At 34.5% G+C, this 16,596-nt stretch overlaps 2 protein-coding genes across 4 annotated transcripts; both read right to left on the reverse strand.

Moving 5' to 3' along the window:
- Positions 1-1,819: 1,819 nt before the first annotated feature.
- Positions 1,820-13,868, reverse strand: LOC110733208. Of its 3 annotated transcripts, none has more exons than XM_021913218.1 (13): positions 13,397-13,868; positions 5,994-6,306; positions 5,697-5,903; positions 5,495-5,587; positions 5,278-5,412; positions 4,859-5,191; positions 4,031-4,291; positions 3,570-3,916; positions 3,221-3,430; positions 3,006-3,134; positions 2,412-2,487; positions 2,234-2,329; positions 1,820-2,118 (listed from the first exon to the last, which is right to left on the reverse strand). In XM_021913218.1, the coding sequence occupies exons 2-13, from the start codon at positions 6,300-6,302 to the stop codon at positions 2,029-2,031; spliced, it is 2,286 nt and encodes a 761-aa protein (XP_021768910.1). In that variant the 5' UTR covers positions 6,303-6,306; positions 13,397-13,868; the 3' UTR covers positions 1,820-2,028. The 3 variants fall into 3 exon arrangements, 2 of the variants coding, with proteins under 2 accessions (XP_021768910.1, XP_021768909.1); XM_021913217.1 differs by lacking the exon at positions 13,397-13,868 and adding an exon at positions 6,528-7,737; XR_002513609.1 differs by lacking the exons at positions 1,820-2,118; positions 13,397-13,868 and adding an exon at positions 6,528-7,740 and having other exon boundaries at positions 2,272-2,329; positions 3,006-3,051.
- Positions 9,096-11,153, reverse strand: LOC110733242. The gene has a single exon (XM_021913258.1). The coding sequence runs from the start codon at positions 11,151-11,153 to the stop codon at positions 9,096-9,098; it is 2,058 nt and encodes a 685-aa protein (XP_021768950.1).
- Positions 13,869-16,596: the final 2,728 nt, after the last annotated feature.

Below are 16,596 nucleotides of genomic sequence, written 5' to 3' on the forward strand. Positions count from 1 at the left end.
ACTTCCAAATTAGAAGATTGCTTCGCCTAAAACGATCCTCCGCATTGACAATATTCCACGTCCAAGGGAATATCATCGAAGATTGCTTCTCTTGAAATAAATCCTCATCTGTATTGATAATATTCCACGTCCAAGGGAATACTATTGAAGATTATTTCTCTTGAAACAATCCTCATCCACATAAATAATATTCCACGTCCAAGGGAATACTATCGAAGATTATTTCTCTTGAAACAACCTTCGTCCGCATTAATAATATTTTGCGTCCAAGGGAATACTATCCAAGATTATTTTACTTAAAATCACCTTCAGTTGATTTTTGACAACTTCCCACCATCTATGGAACGTCATCTTGCTGTTTGTTTTGACGATCTTCTGCAATCTAGGGAACCCCGTCGATCAACGTTGCTACATCTTGAGCCTTTTCTTGAGTCATAGTGACAACATTTCCAATCATAGAAAAAGTCGTCGAAGACCGCCTCATCATGAACCGCTCTTCTCATATCTTGGTGACAACCTCCACAATCTTAGCGAACGTCGTCGAAGACCGCCCATCTCGTGCTATCTTCTCAAATCTTGGGTGACAACCTCCACAATCTTAGTGAATGCCGTCAAAGACCGCCCATCTCGTACAATCTCCTCAAATCTTTGGTGACAACTTCCACAATCTTAGCGAATGCCGTCGAAAATAACTTTACTTGAAGTCGTCCTCATTTGATGCGATAATTTTCCAAAGGAAATTACCGAAGACCTCCATCTGTCGATCCTTAAAAGTTCGCCTGAACTTTGCTTCCGCTATGCTTGTACGTCGGCGCTTCCATTGACTCTTAGTTTTTTCTAGAACTCTTGCTATGACCAAAACAAGTTGACGTTTGTGCAGTATACGGGAATAAAAATTCGGGTTGACTTAAAGGAACTATGACTCGATTTTATGTTTATTTATTAGCTCTAATTAATTAATTGATTAATTAATTAAACAAAGTCCTTTGGTCATTAATCAGTTTATTTAGTCTTAACACAAGTCAAACAAACGGTTAGGAAAAATCACATAGAGTACGCACAACAAATAATGCACAATTAGTCAACTAGGCACAATATGATGCAATGAGTTTGCAACCTAACCATGGCTCTAGTTCTCTAAAGTTCGGGATATGGTTTAGTCAATAGAGGGTTCATGGTTAATTTTCCAGATGCACCGCGCGGAAGCCTAACCGTGAAGGGTTGGCGCGAGTGGATGGGACACCGCTAGTTTAGAAAAAACTCGCTTCCATGGTTTGGTGAATTCAACATCTCGGATGTACCCTTTGTTGCACGGAGCGTTCAATCGGGTAGATGGAGCATGAATTCCCTGAGGGTTATGTCCATATGTAGAACACATATGGGTTTCAGAAAAGTCAGAAAAAATTCAATCAGGAAGTAGGATCGAGCAAACAATACGAAAAACCGGTCGAAAGGGGCACTGTAACAAAAGGATTAATTAACAGCGCTTTTTTTTTCTATAAAACACAACGTTTGTAAAGCGCTATTAAATATATGCGCTGCTAAAACAATTATAGCGCTTATGTTAAGCGCCATTAAAAGTGTTCAATTTAGCAGCAGTGAATATAAACCGCTGTAAAATCAATTAAAATGGTGGGAAGGTTGATGACATTCATAATTGGTTTATTTTGAATTAATCAATAGCATTTATTAGAAAGCATTGTTAAATATTTTAAATTCAAAATCTTTATAATGCATTAATTATAATTATTAATAAATATGTAGCTAAACAAATCAGTACAAACTAACCAAGATCTAGAACATAATTAAATTTAGTTTTCCAAATGAAATAAATGTCTTAAGGTCTCATAAAATACAAATAATATTAATAGTCATTTTTGGTAACACTCTCCAAGAAAGGGAAAAAATTACAGTATAATATATGTCAATTCAAATATATACATACCCTAATTAAGTCACTACAAAATTCTTAAATTAAAAATTTGTGGCCTATTACAAATTAAAATACATGGTGAATCAACCACATATTCACATGAGAAGAACATGACAAGCCCATTGAGTTCGGATTTCATCAATTTGGTCTTGATCATACCTTGAGACATTGCAATCATGAAAGTACTGCAAAATATAAAATAAGACCGGACAAAAAAGAATAAATAAAATAAGAATTTTGATTAACATAATAAGCATCAAATGTAGGCATATTAAGTTTAAAACAAAGAAAAGGTCATACATCTTCAAAAATTTGGGTTTGCTTATGGTCAATGATCTCTTTCATAAATCTCATAACGTAATATCCACAATCAACGCCATTATTTTGTCGTGGGCACTGCATAATCATGACAAAAAAATAATCATAAATAATTTCAAAAATTGTAAAATATAACAAAAGTTACAGTCATACAACATACTTGTATCTGCACCCACTTGGTGCTCATTTTAATCTTCTTTAACAATCCTTTTTCACTTCGAAAACCAAAGAGTGCTCTGCATAACAACAAAATTGCAATAATTAACCATTGCATTTCACACTTGATTATGTCTCCTTGAAAATTGCATTAATTAACTTTTGCATTTTACACTTGATTTCAAGTAATAGATCGATGATGAGATGACCATTGTAGATGAATAAAAGATGCTACACTACACTTATGTCCTTATTTATACATTTCCTACATAATTCTCCAACTCCGTACCATTTCTGCCAAAGTTGACACTACATCAGTTGCACAACTAAAGGTAATATTGTATTGTCTGCACTCCTATGGTATATAATTGCACAACTCAACAAGACATCTTCTTACCGAATTGTTCGTTAGAAAACCATTAGAAATCTAGGAGTAAACTCACATGCCAAATCTTAAGAAGCAGCATATAAGAAATTAAAACAAGAAAATGACAATGAGCTTAGAATTATACAATCAACCTAAAAATATGAAATCTGGCACTTTTTAGAGGAATTTTGCACCAATATTCATTAAAAGAAATTGAAAAAAGTCTCTAACCTGTCGACAATTGAACGCAAATCATCTCCAATTCCATTTCCTGTGCCTTTGTTATTTTCATTGTGTAGAGGAACCAGAAAATATACGATGTCATTATACGGATCAATAACACACAACACCCAATGAATCCTATGTAGTAAGGCGTAAAAACCAACTCTTAGTAGTTTAAATTATTCACCATGGACAAATATAATATAAAAAAATAATATACATACCCAACATTATACGGTGCTAGAAAGACCCTTCCTTTAGTTGCCTCAACTTTAAATAATGTATTCTTGATGTATTCAGAACGAGCTCTTTGATCCTCTTCAACTTTCTTTATCTCTCCCTTCTTAAATTTTGCTACGAGAGATATCCCACTTGGACATAAAAAGCCAAATAAACCCACTAAACCAAGCATTTGGCAACGACGATGCAATAACCTAACGAATTCATCATGAAAGATATATGACTAAATGGATCTTTAAAACTAAATATATCATGTAACCAACATAAACATATTTCCTTAAAAAAAAAAACAAAAAAAAAAACAGTATAAACAAACAACTAATAAACACTCACGACATGTGAATTACGATATGACAGACACCAATTTTTGCTTGGGCAAGAAATTGAAAAATCTCTTCACGACCTATGAAGATCTCATTATTTTGACCAGGAATTCCCATGTCAATAAGGATGTGAATTTGTTCTTTCTGAGCCATCTTCAAAGTGTACTTGTGCATTATTTGAAGATCAGCCGGAAGGGTGTCCGGGAATGGGATTGTTTCAATACTATCATCCAACTTTTGTGGTTGATATTCAGATGATGCATGAGAAGGTTCATCATTTCTTAATATGGTATTCAATGCAGAAGCTTTGGTCTTCTTAGCTTTGGGATCTGAAGAACTTTTATGACCCTGTGAACACTAGTAATCCAAAGTTTTTTTTCAGAAAAAAAAAAAACTGTAAAAATTTTATAACCAAAAAACGCAAAGTGGCAATCATCAAGAAATAATATTAAAAAAAAAATGGATTTAAACCGGAACATCTGTAATAATGAGATGTGTGGGCCACAATACGATTGTGTTTATGGCATCTTTAAGGACGAATGCTTCACCATCATCGAGAGGGACGGGCAAAGGTGTATGCTCCTCAGTTGTATAATCTATTGCAACTCGCATGTAACCCGATGGTAATGATTTATTATGTACCACAGAACCATTGTTAACATTGTGCACCTTTCCAGTAGCTACCACTCTATAACTCGGATCTGATAAAGCTAACTGGCATGCAATTATTCCCTATATAATAAATAGTAAAAATTGATTTAGCATAATTCGTCTCAACTAAGACCTAACAATATAGCAATATAAATGTTTCAACACTAATGTAAGGAACTTTGGGATGGAGTCTGAAACATTATACCTTGCCCCTATTTTGTTCAAATAATTGTCTTTATAGTTATCTAACCACTTCAATTAGTAATTTTGCTAAATCCTGTTGTTAGACAACTAGATATGTATGATATAATTTATAAGACTCATCATAAGAGTGCTAGAAAGAGTTCCAGTGGGAAGATAGAACCTCCATCAGGTTCAATATACCTCTAGCAACATGACATTCCCAGAGTTGTAGTATTGAATTCCCAGAGAATATGATAGGGAAAAAAAGAGTTGCAGTGTGAGAACGATATAAATTAATGTAAAGCTTATATTCCAAAGGCAACACCAATATCAATGTATTTTAACTTCAAAGTTTCACAACCAGCATCACTTTAACATATTTAATTATACTACATATAAGGCATCTTCACACGTGTCTTTAACAATCTAATCAAAATTTAATGAGAAAAATAATGAAATTTTTACCTCAGGAATTTGAATGGTTTTATTATGTTCCAAAGCTACTTCATCGATGCTATAATTTTCAACAATCTCCTCATCAAGATGTTTCATTTTCTCCTCCAACCTCGATTTTTTCAATTCTTGTAGCTCTTGTTCTAAGAATTTGATACGTGATTCCATTTCTGTTATCTTTTCTTTCTTTGAGTCACATGCTCCAAAGTATATTTTAGGTGTCACTCCAGCACCAACTGCCCTAACTCGTCCAGTTCCTTCTTTCTTCTGCAAAGCCCTACTAAGTACGTCATCACGGCCATGATCAACAAACTCACCATTAGATGATTGATGCATTAGATCATCCTGTAACATATTTAAAACATACAATAGATCTTGAGATTGAATCATTCCACATTCCAAAACAATTAAAAATGATTAGAAGTTCATACAATTCGAGCAGCCACTTCTTTGGCTTTAGCTGAAGGTATAACTATATTATCTTGGTTGGTTCTCATAAGTTTCCATAGTTCACCACGACCTAAACATGAAACAATTTTACCTTCATCGTTCTTCAGCTTTTTAATCTGGATTTATGACCAAAAGTAAAATTTAGTTTAGTTTGCTGGAAGTAATTATATAATGTCACTATAATACCTCAATACTAACCATATCTTGTTCATATCTAGCACAACCTCTTCGTCCTTTTTTTTTGGGATACTCATTCTTCGATGCACGCTCTCGATTAACTGCACTTTTCTCCTATTCAAGCATTAAACAATGGCAAAATATCATTAACATTTCAGTTTGTTTATTGAAGTCTGGACTAATTGCTTTATAAATCATGTATTATAGAAAAGAGAAAAGAAACCTGAAACTTTTTACAAAGACGACTTTTAACGAACGTTTTCCAATGAGAGACATCAATAAAATCATATTTTGAAGGTGGCTTCTCTCGCAAATTTCCTTGTTGATCAAACAACCAATTTCTTGAAAGATATGATTTAAAGTTGCTCCAACATCGCCCTCCTTTGCGTAAAAACCAATCTTTATCTCTTTCAGTAACCTTAAAAGTTATCTAAAGTGAACAAGTAACAAAATGTAAATAGTAATCAATGTACAACTCCATGTAAACATATATATATGCTCATTAATTAAAGAATTTTACCTCCAGAACCTCAAAAAGTGCATCTTTTAGATTTTGAGGAACTTTGTGCCAGTGTGGGTAAATGATTGGAACATTTTTGTGGATACTAGCTCCCCAATAACTCATCAGTTTATCACTATAATCCCCAATAGGTTGACCATCGGCATTCCACTGAACATTGAATCTCACACCCCTATTTCTAGCTCGAACCAATGATGCCATTCTAGTTGCACCTCGACCTGTGTCCTTTTTACCTTTATAAGTAGGATGACCATTTGCATCATTATTTTCATCATCACCATGCTCATGATTGATATGTAAAGAAGCCATTAACCTAGGACATGAGATATATATTAGTAAGTTTAAACATGTTAATTAATGTAATTCCTGCTCATACAAAGATAAAATAACATATACATGTAAAGAAGCCACTAAAAAAAGAATCACATGGGCAGATTATTCATATTAAAATCATATTAAGCATATGTAAATATTTTTAATATAACAGTAAAAGATTGGGGGCTAAGAGGGAAAAACAGATGGTTGTATGATTACCAAATTAATGCTTTTTCCTCTTTTTTCCTTTTTAGTACTTGAGTTTGATGCATTTTCGACCCATATACCCTCTCCATGATCAACTCTTGTGTATGCCTCATTCTCCACTACATTGTTGCTAAATGAATGAGATTGTAATGAGAATGAAGGGTCTTCCATGTCATCTATATCTTGGTCTCCAAACACATTTCTTTTATTTGATGACAAAACAACATGTCTCCTTTTATTTGCCGGGTCAGTCACATAAAAAACTTGCTTTGCTTGTGAAGCAAATATGAATGGCTCCTCCTTGTAACCCACTTTTGTAAGATCAACAATAGTGAACCCTGGGTTCTCAAAATGCACACCATTATTGTGATCAACCCAATTACAACTGAAAATCGGAACTTGAAATGTCCTATAATCCAATTCCCATATGTCGTTGATGATTCCATAATAAGTCATATCCGCATATATTGGGTTTTTATCTTTTCCACTAGAGATATGCATAGCTTGGGCCAACACCGACACCCCACTGTTCTGCATAGTGGTTTCTTTGTCCCTGTCCTTTGTGTAAAAAGTATACCCGTTGATTTGATAACTAGAATATGATAAAACCTCAAAACAAGGACCCCGAGATAGCCATTTTACTCTGTCAGAAACATGCGAAGGTGACTTAGCTAATTCATCAGCAATTCGAAGTTGAAACCACTCAACGAAAGAGCGATTATGTTCTTCAGCTATCCATATTTCACTCTTACGTGGATTTAAATCCCTTAAAAACGCCAAGTGTTCCTCTACATACGGATCAACATCTTCACTATTGTGAAGTACATACAAGTGTGCTCGATGCCTTTCATTGTATGATAAAGAGACCACTTTTTACCCCACTATTCCTCTTCCTTCATACCCTTTTGTATGCCTTGTCTTTGGGATTCCTATTGCATCGACTTTGGAAAGGTACTGACTACAAAACTCAAGAGCTTCTTCAATTAAGGCACGCTCGACAATGCAACCTTCTGGGTGACTCCCACTCATAACATACCCCTTTAATATTTTCATGAACCTCTCAATCGCATACATATATCTCAGATATGCAGGTCCACATAATCGAACTTCTCTAACCAAGTGAACAGTTAAATGAATCATAATGTCAAAAAATGATGGCGGAAAATACATCTCCAACTTACACAATGTAACAATGGTGTGCCTCAGTCGTATGCAACCAAAAATATCACAACTAAGCTAACTGCAAATAAACGTAGTTAGGGGAGTCGAGTTCGAATCCACAGGGAAAAAGGGACTAATAACTGCAAACCTAAGTGGAATTACTCTAGGAACGTAGTAATCTAAGTAACAAGGGGGTTTTGACAAGCAATGGTGACAATTAAACTAAATCAGAACAATGAACGTAAATAGTATGCAATCAATGAGAATAACGGTCTTGGTTATGCGAAATCCACAATTGAACATACAAATTGATCATAGAAGCCTCTTCAATCAAACACTATTGAACACCTTGTTGTAGAATTCTAAATTCTAAATTCTCATAAGCTAGTTAGAAATAGCAAAGCGCTCCTTTCTAACCCTTTCTAATGTATAATTTAAGACAAGCGCTCTAAATCATCCACAAGAAGAACATAAACGGAGAAATCAACAAGGATTGAATAAATTAACACTAGCGGTCTAATTTCTTCAATAATATTATTCCCTCTTTAAGTTATCAATCAAAAGCATGCATTCATAACCCAAAGTTGCTACTTTGGAAAGATTAATTAGATGCAAGCGAATCTAACAATTCTAACCTAGCAATTGATTAAACCAAATCATGAAATAATTCAAAGGAATAATAAACATTCAATAGATAATAAAGAGAAGAGAAATCTCACAATTCGTAGCCAAAAGCTTCAATCTTTAACCAAGAATCCGGAAGATTAAGCTTCCATGGATTCTAATTCAAAAACAAAGATTTCTGAAATTTGCCAAGAACCCTAGAAAACTTTTACTTCTCTCTAACTTAATTCTCCCTCACTAACTTTTCATAAAAATAGACTATATATATGTTTCCATACTTAAAATAACATAAAACAATAATAAAAATAATAAATAAATACAAAACACGAGCCAAGACAAAGCAAACTACTGAAAAATAACCAAAACAGGCCCCGAAATCTGGAAGACCCGCTGCCAGCTGCTCGGGACCCGCTGGCAGCGGCTAAAGCAGCAAAACACTTCGTCCTCTCTGGCTGACCCGCTGCCAGCGGCTCTGGCCAGCTGCCAGCGGCCCTGGCAGCGGTTCTGCTGTCTTCTGCTGTCTTCTTTGCTCTTTCTTCTAGCTTTGCTTCACCTTTACTCAAGCTTTCTCCCTTGCTCTTCCAAGCTCCATCACGCTTCTCAAATCACGAGCTAAGGTCCATACTCTATAATCCTCCTCATTAGTTCCCGAACTCACTCACTAACACCTATAAATCCCGGCTTTTGCACACAAGTGAGATCACCGCCCGAAACTCACAAAAGCTATTAAAAACTCATGCACAACATCAAAACACACCCTAAAACTCTTCTCTCAACCCTTGATAAGACGGCTTATCAAACAACAAGGTCCTTTTGCAAGTCACTCAATTTAAAGGGGTCAATCTCTTTGCTACAAATCTCACTGAAAAATATACAAAGTCTTGTGATAGCATTTCGAACAGCTTCTGGCAAAATAGAGCGAATAGCCACTGGAAGAAGATGCTCCATTAGAATATGACAATCATGTGACTTCAATCTAATTAGCTTCAAGTCTTTCATTGACACAAGCCTTTTAATGTTTGAAGAATAACCTTCAGGAACCTTAACTCCAGAAAGAAACTCGCAAAAAGAAACTTTCTCCTTCCTTGATAGAGTGTGGCAGGCAGGTGGGAGATATGTACGATTCGTGCCCTTAATTGGTGCTGGTGCTAATTCGGGTCTGAATTTCATGTCAACTAAGTCTAGCCTAGCAGCCTCACCATCTTTACTCTTATCCTTCACATTAAGTAAAGTACTTATAAGACTGTCACACACATTTTTTTCAATATGCATCACATCTAGGAAGTGTCTAATATGTAAGGTCTTCCAATAAGGAAGGTCAAAGAATCTTGACTTCTTTTTGTAACCAGCGCTCGGAACATATTTTGCATTCAACTTCCCAAACTTGACATTCAACTTCTCCATTTTCTCAAGTATTTGTTCTCCTGTTGGCGGCAATGGAGGAGTCCCTTCTTCAGAAGTCCCATCAAAAGCTTTTCTCCACCTTCTATATTGATGGTTAACTGGCAAAAATTTGCGATTTCCAGGGTAGACAACTTTGAGTGAATGATTTAAGTAGAAGGAGAATGTGTTATTCTGGCATACAGGCCATGCTTCATAGCCTTTTGTAGCATAACTTGCCAAATTTCCATACGCTGGAAAATCATTTATTGTACCAAAAAGCAATGCTTTCAAATTAAATTCTTCATTGCAATAAGCATCATACACCTCTACACCATGTTCCCACATCATCTTCAAATCGTCAATTAAGGGTTCCAAATATACATATATGTCGTTCCCAGGTTGTTTTGGGCCCGAAATTAGCATGGTCAGCATCATATACTTCCTTTTCATTATCAGTTCTGGAGGAAGATTATATATCATCAAAATGACTGGCCATGTACTATGACGAGAACTTTGATTACTAAAAGGATTCATTCCATCAGCAGCAAGGGCGAGACGCAAATTTCTATGCTCCGCACCAAATTCAGGAAAGTCGCGGTTAATTTTGATCCGTTGTGGAGAGTCGGCCGGGTGTCTAAGTAAACCGTCTTTTTTTCTCCCATCTTCATGCCATGTCAAATTCTTTGATTCTTCAACAATACTAAATAAGAGTTTAAATCTTGGTACTATTGGAAAATACCACATAACCTTAGCTGGCACATTATTTTCCTTGTATCGTGGAGCCTCACATTCAGGGCAGCTTTTTAAAGAGGCATATCCTTTTTGATATAAAATGCAATCATTAGGGCAGGCATGAATTTTTTCATACCCCATACCCATAGAGCACAACATCTTCTTTGCCTCGTAAATACGACCCGGAAGCACATTATCAATAGGAAGCATCTCTTTCACTAATTCAAGTAAGCTCGAAAAACTTGTATCAGTCCATCCACTACGAGCTTTGAGATGGTATAATTTCAACACAGCAGATAATTTGCTAAATGTAGAACAACCAGGGTACAAAGGGGTCTTTGCACCACTACATAATGTGTCAAACATTTCAGAACTATCTTCAATGTTTTCCTCTAAAATACGCGTCATTTCTTCTAGATGCTCATTGCCTAGATGGAAATTATCTTCTATTTCATCATCATTCATTTCATCATACATCTCAGTATCTACATAAGAAGGTATGTCCCCTAATGTCTCACCGTGTTTTATCCAACACTTGTACTGTTGGATAATTCCATTAACCACCAAATGGATTCTTACATCCTCGACATTGTGTCGGATCATGTTGTTACAATTGACACATGGACACAAAATGCGAGAAGGATCTTCAGCATGCTCAATAGCAAATGCAATAAACTCATCTACCCCTTGTTCATACTCGTCACTAGTACGCCTTGCAAGCATCCATTTCCGATCCATTTTTATATTGCTACACCATAAAAGTAAAACTACGATAACTAACAAAAGGATCGGAATAATTAATGATAATTATACTAATTTAGGTTAATATAGTTTGTGTATATATACAAGATAACCTTTTCCATGAAATTTCTTAAAGAATTTTAAAAAAGTCATTAATGGACTTTTAAACCTTATAAAATTAGATAATAGAGTGAGGTACTAATCACAATTAACAACAAATAAACAATAATGAAATCAATTAATTTCATACATATATGTAATATTCAAATTTAATCCGATACAAGTAATTTGTAGCATATCTTAACAATTCCCTCCTTGTGGTCGCCTCTTTAACACACTACTAATTTTTTTAAACTATTTTTTCCCTGTCATGTCCTTTACTTTTCAATAAATACTAACCCAGCTAAATTTTCTTACAATAATACCCCACTAACCCACTTATAACCTTTTATATTAAAGTCAATTGATTTTCATGAAACTATGTGTTGGTTAGGTTGTAACACTTAAAAATTGTAGGAGTATAGAAGCGCTTTTATATTCCACTATACAATAAAGTATGATTTAATAATTATTAATAATTGAGGTATAGCAAGCTATTCAAGATAGTAGTACATGGAGTAGATTTCAATTAGACTAAAAGAGTTCCAAGTTCAATTCGTGCATTAGCATATTATGTGGCCATACTTTTCACTTGTTTTGCCCTGCTAATTCTAAATGCACTTACCTTTAAGATTATAATGAAAACCAAGTTAGTGTAAGGCATATGTGTTGGTCCTTTTTACAATAACCAAGCCTCTTTTCTTTTCAAGTTTATTTGTATATACTCAATTAATACTACTTTTCTTTATTAAACTATATGGACTAGAAATAATTCAAGTAGGGACACAAAACATTATCCATGATAACTCCTAAATTAGCTGGCAGTTGTAGCAAAGTGACTATAATACTACTTTTCTTTAGTATCTTTAGTGATTTTTATCAGGTCCCTAAAGATACTATGATACAAGAACCATAGATGTTCATTAAAGGTTGGTATTTCCATGAGTTAAATCATTAATAAGTGATTGTGCCTAACACTTAGACGTGTACTTTAAGACTAACTATGCTAGAGAGTATCCAAATGTTCTTCTTTGCTTACATTGACTAAATCGTTTGTTAATTTCACAAGTAATTGTGGACCATGCCTATCTTTAGTGTTTATTAGGAAACTATTTAACAAAAATACTCCTCTACTAAGCAAATAGTGAATTTGATATCTTGATGATTGATTACAACATCTGTGGGTCCGGGTTTCTCTTCCCCTTATTTTACTCAGTTTTTCTGAGCAAGCTAGAAAATTAGAAAGTGTACAAAGTAGAAACTTCATGTTTGTGATGTATCTTGTTATTGTTTTAGTAGTTGTGCAAGTATTTTTGGTGCCCAATTAAATTAGTTATTGCAAATGATCATAGATACTTTGGTCCAATCCTACACTTAGTATTCTTTTAGTGAATCCATGGTATAGACATGACCAGATAAATTCATGAAAAAAATTGTACAAGTTAACAGACTCATGATTTTTGACTCAATAATTATGCATGTTGGCTATTGTATTTTTCTCCATTTATTGCAATTAATTTGATTATTAACCATATCTACCTACATGCATACTTTCTACTTACATAGATATGTATGATCCACAGCTAATGATTGTTGAACGACCCAAATGACTAAACTTGTCAATTGAATGACTATGTATCATAATATACAACAGAGACACGCACCCTAAACATCTAAACTAAGATTTGTTTTTTTGAAACATCTAAACTAAGATTCTGTTGTATTCACTTATGATTATGTGAAAGTTTGAATTTTTAATCCTACCTAATTTTTTCAGTTACTGCAGCAAATCTACTCTGCTCAAACGGACGGAACGTTGTGTGATTCAGATCCTCTCCATTTTAAGAACAAAATATAACACTAGAACACATGTTAGCCTTCTACCTCAATTAAATAGGCAATGGGGATCATATAAGCCTAATGAAATATCAAACAACCAGAATAAAATGGAACAAAACACAATTTATTAACATGCAAATTAGCAAATTCAGATTAAACCTCAAAAAACCTTAATCAAAATTGCAAATTTCATAACTAAAAGTCCTATAAACAGCATAACCCAAAAACATTGAATATTGACCCATGAAGAACAGCAAATTCAAACTTAAAAAATGCAATTACATAAGAAAAAAAATACTCACAATTGATAATTTCAATTAACGAAGCTCGCAAACACCAGTAGAGAGGACAATGAAGTGCTCAATTTGCAGAAATAGAAGAATTGCTCAACTGCCCACAATTTGCCGGAGAAGAGGAATTGCTCAACAATTTATTGGACTGAAGGGATCTCTTTAATTAATTTAGGGAAACTGGGATTTGGATTTGGATTGAAGGGAACTCAATTTGGGGAAATTGGGATTGAGGGCTGTAGTTTCTAGCGGCAAAACAAAAAAAAAATAAAAAAATTTGTGAAGTGGAGGGAGCAGTGAAGTCGTGGGTAATTGTGAGTAGTAGACTAGTATTCTAATACCAGTAGTTTGGTGGGAAATTAGGCTAAGAAATAGGAATAATTTTTTTTTATTATTTATTTATTATATATAACCATTTTAATTGATAGCACTTAATTAACAGCGTTTAGGAATAAACGCTATATAAAACTATGATGAAAACTAAGGTGATTTTAATAGCATCTTTCTAACAGCACTAAAAAATAATGTGCTATCATTTGATAACAATAATAGCATTTTATCATTAGTGCTATTAATTTGGTGCTACTAATTAACCCTTTTGTTGTAGTGAAATTAGAACGCATATTTCTGGCTCGGTATTGGGGGAGGTTGGCGCCAGCAAACCTCGACTGGCGTCAGCTTTTAACTGTAGTGCCTGGCACCAATATTGGTGCCTGGCGCTACGGCTAAAATTCTGGCGCCAAGCTCTGGCCCCTGACGCTACTTCCCACATGCCTCAGCAGCTTTCTGTGCTCGATAAAATTTTTCAGTTTCGCACGGTGTTATTTCGGTCCTACTTGGGAAAGATATTCCTCAAATTTCCTACGTGTAAAATCCTATGTTTTTAACTCATTACGGTTGGTCTTTCCAGTGATATCTTTTTTATGCATATGACAATAATGTTAATCAAAATCACGCACATGAAATACTTAGAACGTTTCGAGTCTCATCCACTCATTTTAAATCATTGCCGAAACAAATTCAGGAATTAAAATAGAAATCCTCCCCAGCGGAGTCGCCAAAAACTGTAGGGAATATTTTCAAGCACTAAACCCCTATCTTGAACCCCACTGTGATCATACACTAAAGTACGGTGGCGTCCAAAAGGGAAGATGATAGAGCAAAAGAGTCGCCAACAAGTTTTAGGAACTTGTAAATCGTTCATAGGATGAAGGTTACACCCCTTAATGATCCAAGAGATCGTCAACTCCATAAGGTCTAGAACCAAATAAGGGTTCGCGGATGAAGGTACAAATCCAACCTAAAAGAGATTGAACCTGCCCTAATAATAGGCCTCTACTTTATTCTGATCGTATTCATGTGCGCTTTCTGATTAACATGCAATCAATAGGATTACCCTAAACCTGTTTATTGATGTTGGTTGAATATTAATGCACAAATAAATCTATTATTGGCGATCACTTGAAATTATAATCATATTAACCCTAACAAGATTATTAAATATCTTATTAAGCGTGATTACAAGTACAAATTCCCTTTAAACATGCAATAAAGGTGTGATCAAGCAATAAATAAATAAATATCAAACAACATAATCATAATCAATTATAATCATCATAATAACAATCATATTAATAATCATGATCATAATAATAATAATTATAATAATAATAAAATTATAATCATAATCAAACACAATTATAAAAATAATCATAAATCATGTTAAAGCAGGATAAAAATAGCAAGATCCTAGGCATGATACTAACAAGATTAATAACAAACCCTAGCATGTCACTAAGCAATAAAAATCAAATCTTTAGCCCTAACATGATACTAACAATCATAAATATTAGGAAGAGAATAAAAGGCATCATAGCAATCATATTTAATATTAAAATTACCCTAGACATGATACTAGGAATATCATAACAATAATATAAACATGATTTCTACATCATAATATCAAACAATTAAATTAAATAATTGAAATAGAGATTTGGGACAAAACCCTCAGAAATTAAAAGCTTTCACGTCTAGGGCGAAGGCAACTTCGAATATGGTTAGGTGTTTCGAGATCTTGCGAATGCGGAATTTTGTATTTGAAAACAAAGTTTAGAAAAAGAGAGAGAAAGAGAGAGAATAATGAATTAGAGAATGCTAATTAAAACTGATTGTAGATGATTATTGGTGAGAATTGGTGAATGAAAACGGAGTTTTTTAATACGATATTTATAGAGAAAATTAGCCAAAAAGATAAAATAAACAAAACAGAGTCTGACGCACAAAAAACATAGTTGACGCCAACACTGGCTAACTGGCGCCAGGCGCCAACACTAGTGTCAGGCGCCAATGGCTAGCGCCAGGTGCCAGGCCTGGTTCAAGGCGCCAAAGCCAGGGGCCAGGCGCCAAGTCAGATTTTAACGCGTTTTCGAAAATCAGATCAATTTGCCGTAATGGAGGATAAAATCATATAATTTCCTCAAAAATACTATTTGATTTTGAATAAAACTCTGAAAAGTCAAAAGTCAATTTATCAATGCTAATTGAATTAGGAATGAAAAGAACCTTCTAGAAGATTCTAGAAGACTAAAACAATTCCTAATTGCATTAGGAATGATAAATCCGTATTAGGCCCTCCCTTAGACCATTGGGCCGCATATAAGGTTCAAACCGGGCCCAGTTTAGTAAATTGGCCATAACCTCCTCAACATTCATCGGAATTGGGCTTATAATATATCGTTGGAAAGCTCTTTGCAAGCCCCATCCAACTACACTACTATTGGACCCATATCATAGACCAACCAAACTGGATTGGCTTTTTTCTTAAAAATAAGTTTTCAAAAACAGAGAGAAAAGAAAAGAAATTAAAACTATCCGCAACACTAGACTTTCCACACTTTCACTTCATTCGGTTATGATTCGGCGCGAAAGGTACTCATCACCGGCTTTGGTTTTGGGGAGACACAAATGGGTGTCTGCAGCATAGAGAAAAAATCTTGGGTAGAAAAGAAGCATGGAGTTCTAGCTGAAGGGGAAACTATCTACTCTAAGATTGAATGTAGGTCCTCTAAAGGATGCCTACTAGCTAAGGTTATGTATGAGGAGGAGGAAGCAAACAAAAATTAAAAAAGGGCTAGGAAAGAAAAGAAAGATTAGGACCATTGCTTAATTTCAAATTATTAGACTTAGTTTATATTTTTTATTTAAAGTTT

The sequence above is a fragment of the Chenopodium quinoa genome, unplaced genomic scaffold (assembly GCF_001683475.1).
Source record: "Chenopodium quinoa cultivar QQ74 unplaced genomic scaffold, ASM168347v1, whole genome shotgun sequence".
NCBI lineage: Eukaryota > Viridiplantae > Streptophyta > Magnoliopsida > Caryophyllales > Amaranthaceae > Chenopodium > Chenopodium quinoa.

Coding starts and splice junctions, on each gene's coding strand:
- LOC110733208 (XM_021913217.1), bottom strand. CDS start 6,628: ATGAGGCATACACAAGAGTTGATCATGGAGAGGGTATATGGGTCGAAA. Junction 5,588..5,696: donor GTCTTTGTAAAAAGTTTCAG/GTTTCTTTTCTC, acceptor ATGCTTGAATAG/GAGAAAAGTGCAGTTAATCG. Junction 4,292..4,858: donor AAACCATTCAAATTCCTGAG/GTAAAAATTTCA, acceptor TTTATTATATAG/GGAATAATTGCATGCCAGTT.
- LOC110733242 (XM_021913258.1), bottom strand. CDS start 11,153: ATGGATCGGAAATGGATGCTTGCAAGGCGTACTAGTGACGAGTATGAA.